Genomic DNA, 21,853 nt, shown 5'->3' on the forward strand with positions numbered 1-21,853 from the left:
TGTCTGACTAGATGTCTGCACCCGTGGTGGAGTGAAGGGATGGGAGAAAATAGAGCACGCAGAAGAGAGAAAGAGGGAGGGATGGGGTGCTGGAGTTTGGATGGGGGGTGGGGGTGGGGGTGGAGGGGGGGCTGGATCAGTGGAGAAATCCAGATGCAGAGACGAGAAGAAAACCAGGCCTTTCCCCACATTTTAGTTCTATGAAGGAAGACAAACCTGAACCACTTTAGAGCTTAGAAACATTTGTGCCATGTTATTGTGAAGAAGAAAACTGTACTCTGGACTTTTAACACTCAACTTTAAACTTAAAGGAATGGTGCACATTGTCAGGGATCTGGAAGCTCTCACGCCCCGAAAGGGAGGTGAGGTGTCATGATGGGTGGAGTCCTTGAGAGACTGGGTCTGCTAGCCAGCTGAGCTCTTGACTCAATGAATAAACTGGCGTCCATTTACCATCTAAACTCCCTCACGAGGGTTGGGAATCTAACGCGATACATGGTCCATGATACCAATAATATCACGATACAATGATTCTGTGATAATCAATATATGGCAAGGCAATCATATAGCGATACATCACAGAATCTGTCTAACCGAAGAAAAGAAAACGTCCGTGTTAAGTTAAAAGCGCAGGATTTATTTATTTATTCCCAACATAGAGAACAAAGTGCATAAAGTCTATGTATTGGACATCTCTTAACGTAGCTTTCTCCGCCATAATCCCTCTTATTGATTACCATATTGCACGAGAACAGACAACGATATATAATTTTTGTACCAGTGTGTGCAAATAATAAGTGTACATAATTGTTATAATAGTAATAAAATCGCTTTGTGTGTTTGGATGATGCCATCTGGGCTGATCTATGATCTATTCGGTATCATGCAGTTGTGTCCCAGCTCTCCATTTTCCTGCTCGTGTACAAAATGACTGTCTTCACAGTAAATAACTACTGCAGCGGTGAGACTGGTGCTCAGCCAGCCAGCACTAACCCCAGCCTGAAATCAAAAAAAAGACAAAAGTCAGACCTTCATGGGATGATTGCAGTTCACACAGGGCTAACAGTCAGAAGCAGGCTCAAACGTTTACCCTGTAATTGAGCATTTACCCATCATGCCGCGTAGAAGGCACTCTTTTTTTTTTGTTTTTTTTTCATTCGCTTGATGCGACTGCTGAAGACGTGAAGCTGACGTAGTGCATGATCGACTCTGAATCTCGGTTTAAACATTATGACTCGTAGTTATGCTCTGGCAATTAAACAGTGACAAAAAAGTTCAATAGAGAGGGTCATTTAACTCCATCTGACTGCTTCATATTATGCACTACTGTAGTATAGGTGTAGTATAGTAAAGGAGGGGGAAGATTTATTTTTGCTGTGTCACAAATGAATATTGAATGATTTCAAATGAGGTCAGTGACGGCACAAAGTTTGATTTCTGTCAGTACGAGAACTCGGTATGATTAAAATCCGTCATCAAGATGTGAGTGAGTTTTATAATCTTCACTAACAATGAATATTTTGATGATTTAAAGTCTTGTGTATAAGAATTAGTGACATCTTCACATACCAGAAAGGATGTCATTCTTCGTTTGCGTCCTACACTTCGCAACAAAATGCTGTACGGAAACATGGCGGCGCAAGATGGCAGACAAACTAAGGTCCTTAGACACCGGACCTTGACACACTATGTGCCTGGAAGTTGCTTTATTTTTTTTTTATCATGATTATTTACTAAAGGAGTCCATATAATTTTGGAAAACTTTCCAGATAAAGAGTATTGCAGTTTGGTAGCACACATAACAGCCATTTAAACTCTAAAGATACACTGTACAGTGACTGATTTTATTCAGGATAGTGTACAATTTTCCTCATCGCACCCTGTAATTTGTCTGCAGGCAGGTGGGTCTACAATGGGCTCCTACCTAAACAAAGCATGATATGAAACCCGTAATTGAAAACAATTAAAAATAAAAAAAAAAAACATCATAAAGGCCTGGAACAAAAGTGAAACTGCGAGTACTGTAATGGAGGCCTTATCGCACAATTCCCAGTCAGACATTACAGTATATTAAGAAAGCGATGAATGTATAAATGCCCCATGACACCTGAAAGAGGGTGGAGCAAAATGGTGAAACTAGGAAAGAGAGAGAGAGAGGGAGACTGAGAGGTTTTCAAAGCAGCCAAAGCTCAAAGTCTTACAAGTAGAAACACGTGGACACCGCCAGGCAGATGCTACGTGTTGCTGGCTACAGCTCAGAGTCTTGCTGGGGGAATGTACAATTTAGACCTTTCCAGTGACTTTGTAGGCGCTGCTGCACGATAATCCCCCCAAAACATAGCTCTTCTGACCAAAATGTGAGGCCTTTAGAGTTTCGGTAACGATGAGATGCACAAGTTGACTCCACCTGAGGGGCTGCACCCTTTTTATCCACCACCGTGCAGCTACAGCCTCCATCTACAAATGCTTCTCCAGTCTAGGTGTGTTCTAATTAATTGTGGAGAAAGCAGACGAGGCAGTTTTCTCGCTAACAAAAAGGAAGTTGTGAAAAAGTTGCAGCAGTAGCGACGTAGACACCTTCTTCCTCACAATCTGCTACATTTTGGGCTCGTGCGCCTCCAGAACCTGCCAGTGACAAACATGGAATTTCCTCCCTGGACTCAGCACAGTTTTCATGGCTCTAATTCAGTTAGTTCTGTTCTCCTTACACAAACTTGTAACTGACGGGGCTGGATTTGTGCTGAATACCTGCCCTGGCAAAAAAAAAAGGTGTAGATTGTTTCCGAAGACGTATTTGAATGCAGCTAAACTGTAACAAACTAATTCTGAGCACTTCCACCCAAACTGCCAGTCTGAACTCTGAGAGGCTCGCCACAAAAATATAGTAGAGATTGCAGCAACATGAGTCCAAGGCAAACACGAGAAAATGACCGGTTCTATTTAAACACTGTCCTATGAGCTTCTGATCCATTTCACTCATGGAAAGTCACCGTGAATGTGGAGTTTACTGCCTCTAAGACTGATGCCATTTATTTGTCTCAATCAATCAAGACTTCTAAATGTGTTTCACACATTCACAAAATGACTGAAAGCAGGAGAACTAAGCTAGTGGTGGAGTCAGTGTTTCTGCGGAAAATAGACACCACACAAGCGCAGGTCTTATCAACTGGTTTTCCTCTCTGAACAACGACAGGACTTCCCTATTTACACTTCATTTAAAACACCCTGAAACTCTTGTCTGGTTTTCCGTGACTTTCACAGTTTCCCTCTCATCTGCTGCATTTTTTGTTCAAAACAAGTCACTCAAATGACGTGACCAGACTTCCAGTGCATATGTATCAGTTCAAATCAGTTCACAGTTGCAATTATATATATATATGTATATATATATATATATAAACATATACATATACATATGTATGTAAATATATATATATATATATATATATATAAAATTTTAAAGTTTAGGTGTAGGGATGGAAATCAGTATCGGTAAATATCGGTATCGGTCTGATACTGGTCATAATCACTGGATCAGATATCGGACAGATAAATATGCACAGCAAAAATCAGCAAAAACATTTTAGCTGAGTCATGTTTGGGCTGTTTATTTCTTCTTTTTTGGGGGGAACAATATTTTGTTACGCAGTTGGAGAATTACAGTATGTCTCTGAAATGACTCGGCACACATGTGTTGTTAACAGCTTTGTAGTTCAGAAATGGTCTAAAATGACTGCATCGGACTAATATCGGTATCTGTAGATGCTCGAGTTTGTGATACCGGTATCAGTATGGCCAAAATACAAAGACTCCATTAAAATCTGTCCACAAAATGTATTGAATTCATTATTTATTGAATTATGTAAGGAAATACAAGATGTGCCACTGTAGAGGTATGTTGTTGTTGTTTATTTTACTTTATCTGATCTAGTAGCGATCCCATAAATGCAATGTTTCTTTTCTATGTGTCCTCAATGTCTGCTTGTTCATATACTTCATGGATTCCAGCTTGTGATGGCAGGAAAGCTAAACTGGGTTTGCATGTCAGGAGGAGTCAACAGCAGAGTGCAACTCAGAGTTCGAAGTGGCCTGTTCTGTAGCTGTAGAAGCTGCAACGTGTCCACAGTGTAACCAGAATGCTTTGTGGATCTGCCAGTTTTTCCTTCTCTCTCTCTCCCTCTCCTCCCCCCCCGCTCCCTCCATCTCTAACATCATGGGATGGCCATGTCTCTTTTGGAAAGGTGGATTTTAGCACAGGTTTTCAACATCTTGCCTGCTTTTAGTTTACAGGGAATTGAGTTTTATGTATTAATAATGACACACAGTGATAGGAAGATGGTTAAAGGAAAGGTGCTGATATTTATGTGAGGGAAACTTGAGACTTTAGCTGGGTTAGGGTTAAACACTAACAACTGTCTGAATGGCAATGCTGACATGAAACTGCAGCTGGTGCTTTATATAATCTGATTGGGGCCGGAATTAAAAAAGAAATGAATTTCAGAGGTTGGTATTACATGAACATTAGAGGAATTTCCTTTATTTATTCCAGAAAATCATGAAATCTTAAAACATTGGCGCTGGTCACTTTGTACTTTGGTTTGGTCTCTGTGCGTAAAACGCGTAAAATGCGCACACTAACAGATCAGTGCATTGTCAGATATTACTCTGAGCCATTCTTTGTAAAATAAAAGAAAAGAAAGTGACAAAATAAAGTGTAAAACATGAACTCCCTGTAGAACCGAAACCTAACACTTTTCTTATCAAACAAGAGTCTAAATGAGATAAAAGGAAATCAACCAATCCAAAGTCCAAACGATTAAAAACCAGCTCAGCGACACAGTGTCTCAGTTTGGCTGCCGAAAACACAAAACGCCAAACAACAAAAGTCTCAATTATAAAATCCATCGCGCACAGGAGGATGAGACAACACGTCTGAAACAGCGAACAGTCGGTGCGTAAATGACTGGTGCGCTCATCGTCCACGTTAGAGCTAAAACGTGAACTTGTTTCAGATGTTTTAAGACGGCCCCTCTTTCTGGTGAAGGTGGGACTCTGCCATTTGAACATGTACAAGATATGTGTTGCGCACGGGACCTCCCCAAAACTTCTGGCATATAAAAGCCAAGCTAAGTCATTTGTTTAAGCAGTAGGGAGTTTCTGCTAGGGTCTGGATTGGAGTTACGCACAGACCGGACCCTACCCTGTATGAGTGGTGTCTGAGGAGAAACAGAGGATTCCCCATTACCGCAGAGAATCTACATGTCTAATATTTAGACATGTTCAGCTTTGTGGATATTCGGCTAGCGCTTTTGCTCAGCGCATCAGTGCTTTTGGTGAGAGGTCAAGGCGAGGATGATAGTAAGTATCACTTTCAAACATTGATTTTTGGGGTGTTTTTGGGACTGTGGCACCCTCAGGATGTGGATAGCCCGAAAGGATGCTGAGCAGTTTACTGGGATTTGTCTGCCTCTGTGGGATCCCTGACTCCAGTGGGCAGTGATGGGGGAAAGTTGTTACTCAGTGAGGCGTTTTTAGTGTCTTTTTAGACGGACACCCGGAGGCGAATAGGAATGTATAGCCTGGATTTTCTTTACTGACTGATGCCCTCACTGGCGTGCAGATACATGCTCAATGTGCGTCCTCCTGCTGGAGCGCGACAACCTGAGGGAAGCAGATGCGCAGTGACAGGATCCATTGAGTTCAATGAGAGTTGAAGGAGCGCACAAGCACTGAACTAATTTATAGTAAAAGAAATATGCACATGCATTCGATGCCATCTAAATCCTGTCATATGTGGAGTCAGTTTTAGAAAAAAGTTGCACTATGAGCCGAGATCTGTAGATTCTTTCATCATCTTTACCATAAAAGTGTGAAAACAAATTTGATGAGGAATAAAAGTTTTCTTACTTTTATGTGGTTAAATGAATAAAGCTTTTGATGGACATTACAGTGCATTAAATCTAATTTTTTCCTGCAACTTTGTTGCTTGGAGGAGGGGATGGGGGTGCACTGGAAAAATCGCTAAAGCCTGACGTCAAAAGTGAAAAAGGGTCTAGACACTAATTAATCATCACACAGAGAGAGAAGGGTGCGGAAGGGCCGCTTTTGCAGGCGCGCAGCGCCTCTCTGTGGCAAAGCCTGGTACTACTATGCCCCCACCTTTAAGGCCCCCACCACTCATCCAGCAGCGAAATGCAATTAGGCCCCGAGTGAAAAATCTGCACTGGAGCAGTGAGCACTGAGTTCCCCTGCACACCATGTCATGTCATGTATTGTGACCTTGCGCAGGCCAACACTTCCCACAGCATTTTTAGTTTCACTCCCTGATGACTGCAGGTCCGCTTCTGCTCTCAAACCATTCAACAAACGCATGCTTTCCAATGATGTTTTTCCGTATCAGCCTGCTTTCATGACTGTGGCACATCCAGATACAGTCAGACTGATTGTGTGCTTTCTATGACAATGATTTAAATAACAGAAAGGTCAGGAGTTGCCACAGGGGAACATATATACTGTACGGACGTTTCATTTGCTTTGATTTGGCCCCGAGAAACACTTGATCTAAATCAGTGACAGTTGACTGCGTTTAGTTTACGCCAAATAAACTGTAACCTGTCAAATGTTAACCAAGCGTACCTTTGTTTTCTTCTGCCAGGTGCATTCAACAGCTGCACGTTAGACGGACAGAATTACAATGACAAGGACGTCTGGAAACCAGAGCCCTGCCAGATCTGCGTCTGTGACAGTGGAACCGTCTTGTGCGACGATGTGATCTGTGAGGATTCATCCGACTGCGCTGATCCTATCATTCCAGACGGAGAGTGCTGCCCTATCTGCCCCGACACTGAGGGTACAACACCTTGAATTGATCTCCCCTCCCGCTGCATCACATGTGGTTAATTAGATTTTTGGCGTCACCTAGTGCCCTTACCTCGCCTGCATCTGACCATCCATGGCTCTTTGGACTTGAGGCCCCTAAAGCTGCCTGTTTGCCAGAGGATTCTCAGTCGCTTTGGATTTACCTTTTGTTAATTTAAATGTCAGTATGCATTCTTTTAACCGTGGATTACACCTGGTCTTTTGGTGACTTTTTGTTAAATTCTCGTCATTGCCTGCTTGTGCAGGCAGCAACATGGCCTACACGTGTTAGATATATCTCCAACCTTTATACTTCCACAGTTTCAGCGGCAGATGATTTAGGGACAAATGAGCAGGCTCTTGATTCATAGTCAAACTGCACATAGTGATTGCTGCTGTAAATAGCTTAATCCAAACACACTCACTTTCACATCATTTCGTAAATAATGTCTAAATGTATCACTGTGTCACTCATAAATGAGCAAAGGTGTTGACATTTTCTCTTCCTCTATTGGTTCTGTAGGAATGATTGATGGACCTATCGTTGAGGAGGTATTTTGCCCTTTTTTTAAATTCTAAATACTGAAAATGATGCATGTCTAGACTGGGCCTGCGCTCTAGTCTCCATGATCCATAAATCTCTTTGGAGATGTAGACATGGCCCAGTTTAGTTTGTTATTACACCATGTTTTTGTTTAAGATTACTCATTTGTATTCACAGTGTAGTTGAACATGGCAACACGGTCTAACGGTCAATTTCTTTTCTGTTTCTCCATAGACAAGCAAAGGAACCAATGGCCCCAAGGGGGACAGGGTATGTTCCGGTTCACTTGAACACTCCACATCATCAACACTTTTTAAGATACATTTTCTGTCTCTAGATGCAAATATGGTTTAAATGACGACTGTAATATGTTTATGTGTGAAAAAAGAACAAGGTTCAAGCAAACTTGTGTTTATAGATATTTCTCAACGGTAAAATGACACATAAGTGTTTGCATTTTGTAGTTTTCATTGTGTAAGTTTAATGATATGATCACAATATGTTATATACATATATGCTTACTGCAACATAGTATAATGGGATATCCTGGGATTTGTACTTTGTCAAATTCAAAGGCCGCATGCCACGTACGTGCTTAAAAACAATGACACCCATTTAATGAACACATAACAATAGGAAGATGAGCTTAAAAATAAGAATTAAAAAGAAATATCAACTTTTTTTTGGTTATGACTCACCTGTACACAGAATATAGATCATGTGAGTTTAGATCATGACTTGTTATGAACTATTTTATCACCAAATTGACAGAAAGACTATTTTGCTCCACAGGGTTCAGTTGGCCCTCCTGGCAACGATGGACTTGACGGACAGCCTGGCCTGCCTGGCCCACCCGGCCCCCCTGGCCCACCCGGCCTTGGCGGAGTAAGTATCACTAAGTCAGAACACCCATAAAGTGATTGAAGCCAGATAAGGTACATCTTTATAACTCATGGCAGATTAAATGAACTTTAATCCATCATAATCTAACTCCAAACTCTAAGGCTGTCCCTTATTAATACCGTCTTGTTTATTTGTGGGCTGTGAGTGTGGATAGCTCACCTGAGAATCATATTAAATACCTGGCATTCATCACTGAATGTTTCATAGTTAAACAATGCCAGCATGAGTTTATTCCCTCATCTCCCTCAATAGAAGTCTTACACTTACACATGTGAGTCAAAACTATTATTCAAACACTGTGGAAGTAAGAAAAGGAGAAAAAACATGTTGTGTTTGTGTGCTACAGTAACTCACTAGTCAAAGCTCTAATTCTCTGTCTCTTCTCACAGAACTTCTCTCCTCAAATGGGCTATGTTGACCACTCCAAATCCAGCGGTCCAGCTCAACCTGGCCCAATGGTATGTAACCCTTTGTTTTAAAATCGACCGCTAAATATACAATGTTAAATGTTAGATTTAGATAGAAAAATAGATATTTTAAAGGGTTTTTTGTGTGTGTCCTTTTCACCAGGGTCCTATGGGTCCTCGTGGTCCTCCTGGACCCTCTGGCTCCAGTGTAAGTACATCACTTCAATTACAACATTTATAATTCTCGTCACTGATGCTGTATCAAAGATAAATGCATAATTATGAATGTATATATATAGAAAAAGAGAAATGTGCTCACATCATATTGATCTGTTTTTCTTGTCGTCTTTCAGGGTGCTCAGGGTTTCACTGGACCCCCCGGTGAGCCCGGTGAGCCTGGAGCTTCTGTGAGTATATGAAATGTTTTCCTAAACAAGTGCAACACATCGATCACACACAACCTACATGAATCGACATGACTGCTTCTTATTAATTAGTTGACTTGATTGTAGCACTTTTCAAGCTACGTCCTGTGCTATGTGTTCCACTTCCTGTCATAATCGATGACGATGGATGTGTTGGTGCCTGATGCAGCCTCTGCTCATTACCCACAACAAAATAATGAATGATCAGCTTTAGTTTGGTGCTAATTCAGTCATGTGTTGTTGTCTTTAGGGTCCCATGGGTTCACGTGGTCCCGCTGGCCCCCCTGGAAAGAACGGAGATGATGTATGTGACTTTTTGATCATTTTCCTTCCCTTCCTTTTTTGATCGTTGTCCTTATTTCTGAGGCATGTTGTAGGGACGTTAAACAGTTATGTTAATGCCTAATGTACAGAAATATATGGCTAAAAAAAAAAAGTTGTCATTTTAACACCAAATAGATTTATATTGATAGAATTGAACTCGCGCTAACCTCCTCTCTGTGTGTTCTCAACAGGGTGAGCCCGGCAAAGCTGGACGCCCCGGTGAGCGTGGATCCGCCGGTCCTCAGGTGAGTGAGATCTTTTTAAGCAAAACAAGATGAGGAGCTGGTCATTTTTCATAATGATCCAAGACTGACTCATTAGAACAGTATGAAGTGAGGCTTGTTTTTGAAGATCAGCTATTGATCTGGTTTTCCTCGTCTGTGCAGGGTGCTCGTGGATTCCCCGGAACTCCTGGACTCCCCGGCATCAAGGGACACAGAGTGAGTGCCAATGAGAAGAACACTGAATATTAAATGCATTATTTTCAGCAGCTGCGTTGTCGTTATGAGTAGGTAATTGTGCATTATGATGCTTATTTTTTATTATTTTCCCACAGGGTTTCAGCGGTCTGGATGGAGCCAAGGGAGACACAGGACCCGCTGGCCCTAAGGTGAGGCAGCAGGATGTGCTTTCTCCTCACCAAAGCAGGAACATAGATAGCACCATTATTTCACTTCTCAACCACAACCTCTAATGCTAATCTTTTTTTGCCTTCTTCTGTCAATAGGGAGAGCCCGGTAACTCTGGAGAGAATGGTCTCCCTGGAATAATGGTAGGTGTTTCATCTTAACCCTAAAACTGCAACCCTTTGGGTCTAATTCTATTAATTAATAAAAGAAAGCCGGTATAGAAATGTTACAGCACTGTCAACAGCACTTTTTGTTTGCCTTTTTCAGGGTGCTCGTGGTCTTCCTGGTGAGAGAGGTCGCCCCGGAGCTCCTGGCCCCTCTGTAAGTAATCTTATCTTATGATTTGCTGGTGAAAATTCAAAATACAGAAACTGGAGCAAATTTACGATAATTAGTTGCATGCAACTGTTGAAATGGCTCGTGTTTAGTGCGATTTCATGTTTTGAAACACTAAAGATTTTCCTAAATGTGACATTGATCAAAAATCTCTTCCTCTGCAGGGTGCTCGTGGTAATGATGGAAACTCTGGTCCCGCTGGACCCCCTGTGAGTAATATGCTAGAAATGAAGCAATATTGTTAACTTTCCTTCTCTATGGGTCGAATCTGTTGCCTAACATTACTTCTCTTTATTTTTCAGGGATCTACTGGACCCGCTGGTTCCCCTGGCTTCCCCGGTGGTGCTGGTGCTAAGGTAAGTCTCGCAATACTGCCATCATTAAATCAAAAGAGACACTTTAATTGTCATGCTAAGTTGATAATGCTTAGATTAGGTTACCACATTTGCTCCATGACAAATGTGGCCAGTTGTTGCTGTACACCATTTTATAGTGTAAGTCATTCAATCAATTTAAATTGAGACTCCTGACTGGACCAGTTGCCCCATCACCTCCCTGTTGTTGCTCATGAGCTGGAAACCTGGGGCGTGAACTAGCCACGTCACCCTGCTTAGGCTGTAGAGTTTGAGCATTTGTAGAAGAATCCCTGCTGAAACAAAACTGATTTCACAAAGCAGTTACACTCTTCAAAAAGAGAGTCTGTGCAAGGCAACGCTACAAGTGAACACTGTAGCCACCAGATGGCATCATTGGACTTCTAATGTTGTCCAGCTCCCTGTTGGTATCAAACCATTTTAAATTCCTGTAATGCTCAATTATTATTATTAAGTCATGAACAACTGAGCTGTTTTAAGAACCAGGAGAAGAAGGAGACATTTGAATATTACAGTAACAGTGTGGATACATGGTGTCTCTTTCAACACCCGAATTATATTGACACTCAAATATCTTATTAGCAGCTGTAAATAAAAACAAAATTAAAAATAATTTCGGACATGAATGTCAATACAACAGGATGACATATAACTTAATGTAATTGACATGTAGTTTGGACATGAAATGAAATAAGCAGTGTTTACCAGGAAGTGTTTACTCACAATGTCAGTGCAGTGTTCTGAGATCATGTTGCTTCCTTCCACAGGGTGAGACTGGTGGTCCAGGATCTCGTGGATCCGAGGGACCCCAGGGAGCCCGTGGTGAGCCTGGTAACCCAGGACCCGCCGGCCCTGCTGGACCTGCTGTGAGTGGACACTCGACTGTTTAGAAACTTGTCTACACACTGTCAGATTAACATCATAAACTAAAAAAAACAACAATTGCTCATCTTAAACTGTTTAAATGTGTTTCCTCCTTCATCAGGGAAACCCAGGATCTGATGGTGCCCCTGGTAACAAGGGCTCTCCTGTAAGTATGAACACATTTTGATCATATTTATTGCAAATAATTTTCTCCAGTTGGAAGTATTCTGACAATTCAATACTCAATCCAAACAGGGTGCTGCTGGTATTGCTGGTGCTCCTGGTTTCCCCGGCTCTCGTGGTCCTGCTGGAGCTCAGGGAGGTCTTGGTGCTCCTGGTCCCAAGGGTAACAACGTGAGTCAACAATTCATTTGTGAATTTGGAGTTTTGGTGTGACCATACATCATTATCCAGTATTATAAAGACAAGACAACATTAATAACCTGTGTGTTTCTGTCAACAGGGAGACCCTGGTGCCCCTGGATCTAAGGGAGAGCCTGGTACCAAGGGAGAGCCTGTAAGTTTCAGAAACACATGACTGAATTAATCAAAAGGCTGTGTGATTTTAGCAAATGACTTGAGATGGAGATATTTTGAATGACTTTCACTTTTTTCAATCCCAGGGCCCCGCTGGAGTTCAGGGACTTCATGGTCCTTCTGGTGAGGAGGGAAAGAGAGGAGCTCGCGGAGAGCCCGGTGGTGCCGGAGCCCGTGGACCCCCTGGAGAGCGCGTAAGCTATATACCTCTTGTGAAACACTAAAAAAAAGAAAGAAAAGAAACTTCCACTGTAGTTACCACTAATTTGAGGGGGAGATTAAAAACAAACACATAAACTGTGGGTCGCTGTTTATTTAGTGATGCAACAATCTGATAATGTAAAAATTCTGCTATATTCCCAGGGGGATTCAGCCCTAAACTTGAGTTTTTATATCACAGTTTGTGACATGGTATGTTTTTTTTTCATTAGGGTTCCCCTGGTGCTCGTGGTTTCCCTGGTACTGATGGACCTGCTGGTGGCAAGGTGAGCTTTTTCCACTTTTTTCAGTTGATCTTTAGGCAGGTCAGTAATTCATCTGTCAAACTGGGAAGTGACGTCCTTATTCCCAATATATTCAAACCTCCCAAAATAGCTATTAGCATAGATTTAAATATGGATCATTTAGATGCATTAATGCTGTGGAGGTTAGTGCTGACTCTTTTTCTCTTGTGTGACAGGGAGGCCCTGGTGAGCGTGGTTCCACCGGTCCTCTGGGAGCTCAAGGAGCCACTGGTGAGTCTGGAAGCCCCGGTGCTCCTGGCGCACCTGGATCCAAGGTGAGTGCAACTGCATATTTCTTTAATCTGAGCTGATTAAACACCAAATAGGTTTTCTGTCATTGTGCATTTAATCTCACTTAAAAAAACTCTTTCTTTATTTAGGGTATGACTGGTAGCCCTGGCAGCACTGGCGCTGATGGCAAAGCTGGACCTTCTGTAAGTACAGTCTCCAGTAGCATCAGATACTAGTGACTTCCTCGTGAAGTAGCTGCAATCAATCATTTTCTCAATGATCATTAGGGTGCCTCTGGACAAGATGGCCGCCCCGGAGCACCTGGCCCTGCTGGACCAAGAGGTCAGCCTGGAGTTATGGGATTCCCTGGACCCAAGGGAGTCTCTGTAAGTCAACAGAATATCCACACGTTCAATTTCCTTTTCAAATGTACAAATATGACTCTAGAAAGTCACCATTTACATAGCTATGGGCATTAAAAATACATTTTATTTCTGTACATTAAAAGTAGGTTTATATTGAAACAGATCAGTAAAAACTGTAGTTTTTGGTAATTGGTAATAATTGGACCTTGTTGTTTTTTTGACAGGGTGAGGCTGGTAAAGCTGGTGAGAGAGGACCCTCTGGTGGTACTGGCGCTGTTGTAAGTACTTCAGTGTATTTCAAAACGATAGAGTTTAAACTCCCATGGAAAAGCTAAAAGGTAATTGGTTTTGCTAATGTATTTGTTCACAGGGTGCCCCTGGCAAAGATGGTGATGTTGGTGCTCCTGGACCTTCTGGCCCCGCTGTACGTATTTTATCTGCTTTGCCTGAGACACATATTGTGACTCATTATTTTACTTTTTCCCCCCATTATTTTGTATGTTCAAAGGCTCATTAAGTTTAATTCTCTCTGTTCAGGGACCTGCTGGAGAGAAGGGAGAGCAGGGACCTGGTGGTTCTGCTGGATTCCAGGTAGGTTTCTTTACCTTCACTGCTATGTATTTCTGAGCTTTGATAAAATTCTACACTTTGACTATATATGCATGTTAATCATGTTAATGTTAAGCATTAATTATTTGTGCAGGGTCTTCCTGGACCCCAAGGTGCTACTGGTGAGACTGGCAAGCCTGGTGAGCAGGTAAGAGCCACACACCTAATGTTATGAACCATATACACAAATACACATATTATTACAGTTCAGGAGGGTTATCTCTCAAGATAAAATATTTTGTCAACAAAATTCTGTGATTTCTCCGAGTCTTGTGAGAGATTCAGCACACATCATATTGACATCATTAATTAGAAGTTACAATAACGTTCTCCACTTCCCTTTTCTCCCTCAGGGTGGTCCCGGTGAGGCTGGACCCCATGGCCCATCTGGACCTAGAGTGAGTCTCTCCTGCACGTCAGAAACGCAGCATTGTCATCACGCTTAGTAAACACTGTTCCTCTCATCTTCAGGCAAAATGGCTGTGACTGATATGTCCTCTCTATCTTTTAGGGCGAGAGAGGTTTCCCTGGTGAGCGTGGTACTCCTGGTATCGCTGGCCCTAATGGACCCCGTGGTTCCCCTGGCCCTGCTGGTAGCGATGGAGCTAAGGTGGGTTAACAAAAGTTCCGATTAAAAAAACTACTTTTTAAGATGGAGAAACAGTCATTTTACAGCCAACATGGCCATTCACTGAAAAAGAAATCTCTATTTTAAGCATCATTTATGCAGAAAATACATGTACATGTAAAAAAGAGAGAAAAGACACTATACAACATAGGTTAACCAAGGTTTTATTAGAATATACTATTTTATTATTGACTCCAGCACACAAAGCTGAGCAAATCAAAATACTATCTTGTTATGGGGTTCATCATTTTGTAGAATATAATCTCCTAATCAGTGATTATGTAACATGTTCCTATATCCAAGAATGTTATGTTGGCTGGAACAATTAAATCCATGAGGTGAACAAAAGAAAGAAACAAAAGTTTGAAATAACATTTCTCATAATCACATACAACTTTGTTTTTGAACAACCATCATAATCTGCGGCCACTCCTTACCGGGTTTACACTAAATCTTGTTAGGCAGAGGCATCATATGTAGAGAGGAAGAACATAAACAATAATGTCAATGCTTTATTTCACCCTCCACTACAGATGGAGGTAAGAACAAAAATCTGTTGTGCAGGTTGGGCACAAGACTACAGCAAACTAATCACTAATTAACACTGCCAACTCAATGTTGTTTATTTTTATTTTTTGGTATATCATAAAACATTGACCATCATCAACAGAAGCAGTGCAGACAAACGCTTACACTGGATTGTTCACTGGTGCGCTGATTTGATTGAAACATGGGTGGATGCTAATGTGATTATTAATGCTTTTGTGTTTGTGTGCAGGGAGAGGCCGGTGTCAACGGTGCCCCCGGTGGTGTTGGACCTGCCGGTATGCAGGGAATGCCTGGTGAGCGCGGAGCTGGTGGTATGCCCGGTGCCAAGGGAGAGAGAGTGAGTATTCAACCAAACGTTTATGCGTGTGGTTCATAAAGTCCAGTTAACATAGTTTCATAGTCTTGTAACCAGTGGGTAAAGTTTTCTTTTGTTCATCCCAAGTGACCATCATAACCTTGTTCTTCTCTCAGGGTGACGCTGGTGGCAAGGGAGGCGATGGCGTTGCTGGCAAAGATGGCGCGCGTGGTCTGACCGGTCCCATTGGAGTCCCTGGACCCTCTGGTCCTCAGGGTGAGAAGGTGAGTCAAGAAACAACATAGTCTTTTTACAAATTACACCGATGCAGATTCATAATTTTATTATCTCAAGTTAAATCAAGTCTGTTGCCACTTACAGTTCAGTATTACAGTATTTTTATTCACATATACTGCTAGAAATAGATGAATGAATGAATGCAGCGATCTGGTTTCAGAAGCATTGTCTCTCCTTTAAGCAATGTCATTGTCTAATGACTAATGAACTAGTAGCTAAATCTGGTAGAAAGCATCTTTCCTGTTACTGAGATGCATCTATTTTGTACACTGCATGTGATAGAAATAAAGTCAATAAGCAAACGCAAACCAATTAGTCTGCTGATCTGACCCTCTCTCTTTTCTCTCTGGTTTTAGGGTGAGGGTGGTGCCCCCGGAGTTTCTGGACCCAGTGGACCTCGTGGTTCCCCTGTAATTTCATTTTCTATAACGCACCTAATTCAACACATAAAGTACATAAGATAGAACTCCACAAGAAATAATGTGTTAACTTCAGACTCTCATTATTCGTTGGACAGGGTGAGCGTGGAGAGAGCGGCCCCTCTGGACCTGCTGGATTTGCTGGACCTCCTGTAAGTAATCAATAATTAGATGTTGATGTAGAGTAGATGTTTTTTTGTATTTTTACTTCTATGTTAATTTACTGATTCCTTTTTTGTATTTGTCAATTATCTACCTATGACCTTTTTTACTGGTGTAACTAGTGAAATTTCCCAGTGTGGAATCAATAGAGAGAAATTTAATCTAATGTTTAGTTTAATTTAATTTGACCCCAAGTTGACATTTTCTTTTCACTTCATGTGAAATCATAACCACTCACTTCGGATTTGAGCCGACTTGACTTGTGTCGTTTCTCTTGCGCTCCAAATTCAGGGTCTTGATGGTCAGCCTGGTGCCAAGGGAGAGACTGGTGACACCGGACCCAAGGGAGACGCTGGTGCTCCTGGACCCGCTGGAGTTGTTGGAGCTGCTGGTCCTCAGGTAGGTCCACATTTGAGATGAAGTCACAGGATATCATCTAGAGTTGCAAGCAGCTGTGATTATTTTTGGTATGGCTGATTATCTTTTTTTAGTTAACTGTTATTTTCACAAAAAAAGTATGTTCAAATTTGAAGATTGAGAGATTTTTGAGATAATCCCTGCAGCACTGCAGAATAGCCTTATAAAACTGTTTTGTCACACAGTTTATCCGTATCAAATAATTAGAACATCTTTTGATTTGACTTGTGATTAGTTGTAATACAGTAAAAGTTGGGATTTCAATGTTTGTCATTACATCTCTGTCAACAGGGAAATGCTGGCCCTCCTGGACCCAAAGGTACTCGTGGTGGTGCTGGATCTCCTGTAAGTATCCTACCATGGTGTATTATATTGGGAAATAAAGATGAAACTGTTAGCAAAGCATTTTTCATTGTAATATGTGATTTGTTTGTTTGTGTGCATGTAGGGTGCTACTGGTTTCCCTGGACCTGGTGGAAGAGTTGGACCCCCTGGCCCCTCTGTAAGTAGCGAAATGCAATCGTGTCTCCAGGCTCTTTCCGTATATAACCATCACGTCCTTCAGTAGAGCTTTGACTCAATGGTTTGACTCCTCTTTTGCTTCCAGGGAGTTGCTGGACCCCCTGGCCCCGTTGGACCTGTTGGCAAAGATGGACAAAGAGGAGGCCGTGGTGAGACTGGCCCCGCCGGTCGTCCCGGTGAGCCTGGTGCTGCTGGAGCCCCTGGACCTAGTGGAGACAAGGGATCTCCTGGTTCCGATGGACCCGCTGTGAGTGCCTGCCGTAACTGTGCAAAACACATTCTGTCAAGGTTTTTGACAGCATTAAATACGGTGCTGTGAACTCTTTTCATTTACATAACTGACCATGTCCTTCTGTGCAGGGTGCCCCTGGTACCTCTGGACCCCAAGGTATTGCTGGACAGCGTGGTATTGTAGGTCTCCCCGGACAGCGTGGAGAGCGTGGTTTCTCTGGTCTGCCTGGACCTGGTGTAAGTATTTTCCTGAGTACATTATGGTCAATGTGCATGTTGTATACTCTGTGGGCTACATTTTTAAGAATCTTGTTAGATTTGTTTTGGAATGAAACAATCTCACTGTTTCCTTTTTTTCATGCACATAAAAGTAGAACTTCCACACATAATTTCTAACACTACCTTATGTACTGCAGATTATTGATCTCTGCTGTTGTTTTTCAGGGTGAGCCTGGAAAGCAGGGATCTGGTGGTGCCTTTGGTGAGCGTGGACCCCCCGGACCTGCTGGACCTCCTGGACTCTCTGGTGCTCCCGGAGAGGCTGGTCGTGAGGTAGGTGACCTGAACCTTTTAAGTAATTTGACATAACAAAAGCATCTGCCATTCACACAAACTCACAAACCTGCCGAGCAAATGGTTTCTAACCATCAAGCTTCTTCACTATAGGGTTCTGCTGGACACGATGGCGCCCCTGGTCGCGATGGAGCCGCTGGCCCCAAGGTAACATTTTGTCTCTTGTGTAATTTTCCATTTCAAATAATACTTAAATACAAAACATTTGTTGTTACGTAGAATTATCTCACTCGAGATTTGTTCCTCCTATAGGGAGACCGTGGTGAGGGCGGTATGGCTGGACCCCCTGGAGCTCCTGGTGCTCCTGGAGCTCCCGGACATGTTGGCCCCTCTGGCAAATCTGGTGAACGTGGAGAGGCTGTAAGTCCTTGTCATGTTCACCTTGAAACTACTGAAATTTTTAACAGATGAGAGATTAAGTTTTTCACTGCAATCTGTTTTCCCTGCTCTCCCTTCTCCACTAGGGCCCTGCTGGTCCCGCTGGTCCTTCTGGCCCTGCTGGTGTCCGTGGCTCTGCTGTAAGTTCATTACTACATAATATGTACCACTGACACATATTCACATTGTTCTGAAATCAGTGCAAACTGTCTGTGTTGATGATTGCGTGAACATGAGATGGAAATCTGACCCCTTGCTGCCTTTTGTTCAGGGCCCCGCTGGTGCCAAGGGAGATAGAGGAGAGTCTGGTGAGGCTGGAGAGAGAGGCCACAAGGGACACAGAGGATTCAGTGGCATGCAGGGTCTGCCCGGAACTGCTGTAAGTAAACCTCACAAATGTGTTCATTTCTGCATCCCACAACATGAAAGGTTTAATATCAACATCCTCATCTGCCTGTAGGGAACTGCTGGAGAGAGAGGACCCGCTGGTGTCAATGGACCCGCTGGACCAAGAGTAAGTAAGATCTTCTAACTGACCCAGGAGAAAAATCTGTGTGTGAGAATCTGGACAATAAACAGCGCATCATAATACAACTCTTACACATGAACTGATATGAATTGATATTTTCCCTCACTGAATGTTCATTGGCTTTTGTTCGATAGGGACCTTCTGGAAGTAATGGTGCCCCTGGTAAGGATGGTATGAATGGTCTGCCCGGACCCATCGGACCCCCTGGACCTCGCGGTCGCAATGGAGAGATGGGACCTGCTGTAAGTTGTGCTTCTTTCTCTTTTACTTCCTACAGACTTGTAAATTGAGACACCTTCAATGTGGCTACAACTTATAAGCCTCTGGTATCTTCAAACAGGGTCCTCCTGGACCCCCTGGACCTGCTGGACCCCCTGGAGCTCCCGGTGGTGGATTTGACTTCATCAGCCAGCCAGCTCAGGAGAAGGCTCCCGATCACTTCCGTGGCGGCCACTACCGTGCTGACGACCCCAACATGATGCGCGATCGCGACATGGAGGTTGACACCACCCTGAAGACCCTGTCTCAGAGGGTTGAGAAAATCCGCAGCCCCGACGGTACCCAGAAGAGTCCTGCCCGCATGTGCCGTGACCTGAGGATGTGCCACCCTGAGTGGAAGAGCGGTGAGTGCAGTTCAGAGCTTGCTGGAGCCTAGATCAAGTATAACAGGAGGATAAGCGCTGATTCACACTGTTTTTTGTCCGTCTCTCATTACAGGCTCTTTCTGGGTTGATCCCAACCAGGGATCTCCTCTGGATGCCATCAAGGTACACTGCAACATGGAGACTGGCGAGACCTGCATCTACCCCAGTGAGTCCAACATCCCCATGAAGAACTGGTACCTCAGCAAGAACATCAAGAAACACGTCTGGTTCAGCGAGTCCATGACCGGTGGATTCCAGGTGAGAAAACGAATTGGAAGATCAGACAGTGCGCAGTACAAGTAAGTCAGTGACGATAACATCTCTGTATCTGTCTCCTCTCTTCGCCACGCAGTTCCAGTATGGCACCGATGGAGCTGATCCCGAGGATGTCAACATCCAGATGACCTTCATGCGCCTGATGTCCAACCAGGCCTCTCAGAACATCACATACCACTGCAAGAACAGCATTGCCTACATGGACGCCGCCACTGGAAACCTGAAGAAGGCCATGCTTCTCCAGGGCTCCAATGATGTCGAGATCAGAGCCGAGGGCAACAGCCGCTTCACATACAGCGTCAGCGAGGATGGATGCACGGTGAGTTTGCCATGGACATTTGGACATTTACATGGATTCCTCAAAACCTTTGCAGCATGTGTGTAAAAATAACCTTTCCGAGCTAAAGTTTCCTTCTTTCCTTTTCTCCACAGTCACACACTGGCACATGGGGCAAGACAGTCATCGACTACAAGACATCAAAAACATCCCGCCTGCCCATCATTGACATTGCTCCTATGGATGTTGGTGCATCTGATCAGGAATTTGGCGTTGAAGTTGGCCCTGTTTGCTTCTTGTAAAAAAATGAAAGAAATATGGACATGACATTTGTTGTTTTTTTTTCTAGCAGTCATCTCTAAATCCTTTTTTCTATGCATTCAAAACTCATTCGGCTGCCATTGGTCCACATGCTTAAAACCACTCTACTGAAGACGGTGTTTGTGTTTTCCCACTCATGAGAAGTTTTTTTGGGACTGCTACTTCAACTGAAACCAGCCACAAGGACACTTTAAAAAGAATCTTTTGTTTCCACTGGCAACAAGAATATAATATATACTTGTGTAAAATTTTCCCCTGGAGATTGAGAAAAAAAAAATCCACATGCGACGAAAACACAGGTGACTTTTGCCAATTTCTACCACTGCGGAAGGACATTGAAAACAACAAGTGATATGTACCATTATTCTGGTGTTAAATAAATTGTAAAAAGTGTGAAGTGTCTTCTTGTTCTAAATTCATGAACAACAAAACACCTGAACGTTGCTCAGACAAATGTGACCGTCAAATGAGCAAAGATGACAAAGCTAACCTTCATTGCAATATGTAGATGGCTACCTCATATCAAGAAGTCACCCCTATTTTTTTTCTTAAACGACAAGGGTACATTTTACACAACAAGTCTATTTTGGCGAATTAAATCCATTCAAAGGTGCTATTACAACTCAAAAGAGGTCCAGTTATTGGTGTTTGATGGTGAGACGTTCCCTGTCATACTGTAATTATTGCCACTAATGTCTGCAGAACCTTTGGTGCTACTAAAATTGACTCATTCTCTTGTTGTCTATGCAGTGCAATTGTTTTCTTCTTAAGTGTTGGTTTGATGACAGAGGTCCTTTGAAAAGGCAATCACTGCAGATGTAATGCATGCAATCATGTCTTTGTAGATAAAAGCAAGTGACTCTGGTACTCATTCCCCTGCCCGTTTGTGCAGTATTGACCTTTCTGTCTGTTTGCCCCTGTGGAAAACTCCTCTTCACTAAAAGAAAAAAAAGAACAGCACACATCTCCCACCTTGTTGTTTATGTTGTTTGTTGATGTCGAAGGGTTTCTTAAAAAATAATTTGAAGCAGACCCCTTTCATGGTTTAAAAGAAAAGATTCTGTACTTATTTTGTACATGTATAATAAATCAAGATGTTTTTAATTATTTTGGGTGCTGAAATAAAGCATGTGAAGTGGTCTACTCAGTGGCGGAGTTTTCACTGTCCTGTCTTGCAACTGTTGTGAAACCGAGGTCAGATAGGACTGGGGAGATACAAGGATGCAGTGTTTCACACCCTCAGAGACCTCAGGAGACCAAACATGTTCCAGCTCTGGTGGTAAAACACAGTTAGAGAAGGTTCAAAATCCAACTGTTCCACAACAGTTGCAGGGAATAGGTTTATATTAAGCAGCAGTGAAAACAAAGCCAGTATCCAAGACTCCAATTTACCTTTTCGTAGCTGCTGAATTACTAACAAAATAGT

The 21,853-nt window shown here is 42.7% G+C and overlaps 1 protein-coding gene across 1 annotated transcript; it reads left to right on the forward strand.

Moving 5' to 3' along the window:
• Nucleotides 1-5,140: 5,140 nt before the first annotated feature.
• On the forward strand, nucleotides 5,141-21,574 carry col1a1b (collagen, type I, alpha 1b). Its single transcript, XM_058620523.1, has 51 exons — nucleotides 5,141-5,358; nucleotides 6,656-6,850; nucleotides 7,382-7,410; nucleotides 7,637-7,672; nucleotides 8,195-8,287; nucleotides 8,695-8,763; nucleotides 8,876-8,920; nucleotides 9,066-9,119; nucleotides 9,388-9,441; nucleotides 9,653-9,706; nucleotides 9,848-9,901; nucleotides 10,018-10,071; nucleotides 10,189-10,233; nucleotides 10,358-10,411; nucleotides 10,591-10,635; nucleotides 10,729-10,782; nucleotides 11,568-11,666; nucleotides 11,786-11,830; nucleotides 11,920-12,018; nucleotides 12,128-12,181; nucleotides 12,288-12,395; nucleotides 12,633-12,686; nucleotides 12,881-12,979; nucleotides 13,085-13,138; nucleotides 13,223-13,321; nucleotides 13,525-13,578; nucleotides 13,671-13,724; nucleotides 13,838-13,891; nucleotides 14,004-14,057; nucleotides 14,263-14,307; nucleotides 14,421-14,519; nucleotides 15,316-15,423; nucleotides 15,558-15,665; nucleotides 16,035-16,088; nucleotides 16,196-16,249; nucleotides 16,551-16,658; nucleotides 16,968-17,021; nucleotides 17,125-17,178; nucleotides 17,284-17,445; nucleotides 17,559-17,666; nucleotides 17,874-17,981; nucleotides 18,096-18,149; nucleotides 18,255-18,362; nucleotides 18,467-18,520; nucleotides 18,652-18,759; nucleotides 18,841-18,894; nucleotides 19,044-19,151; nucleotides 19,250-19,532; nucleotides 19,627-19,811; nucleotides 19,906-20,148; nucleotides 20,262-21,574. Exons 1-51 carry the CDS (start codon nucleotides 5,277-5,279, stop codon nucleotides 20,406-20,408), a joined length of 4,350 nt encoding a protein of 1,449 aa, XP_058476506.1. The 5' UTR covers nucleotides 5,141-5,276; the 3' UTR covers nucleotides 20,409-21,574.
• Nucleotides 21,575-21,853: the final 279 nt, after the last annotated feature.

This window comes from Solea solea, chromosome 21 (genome assembly GCF_958295425.1).
Source record: "Solea solea chromosome 21, fSolSol10.1, whole genome shotgun sequence".
Classification (NCBI taxonomy): Eukaryota; Metazoa; Chordata; class Actinopteri; order Pleuronectiformes; family Soleidae; genus Solea; species Solea solea.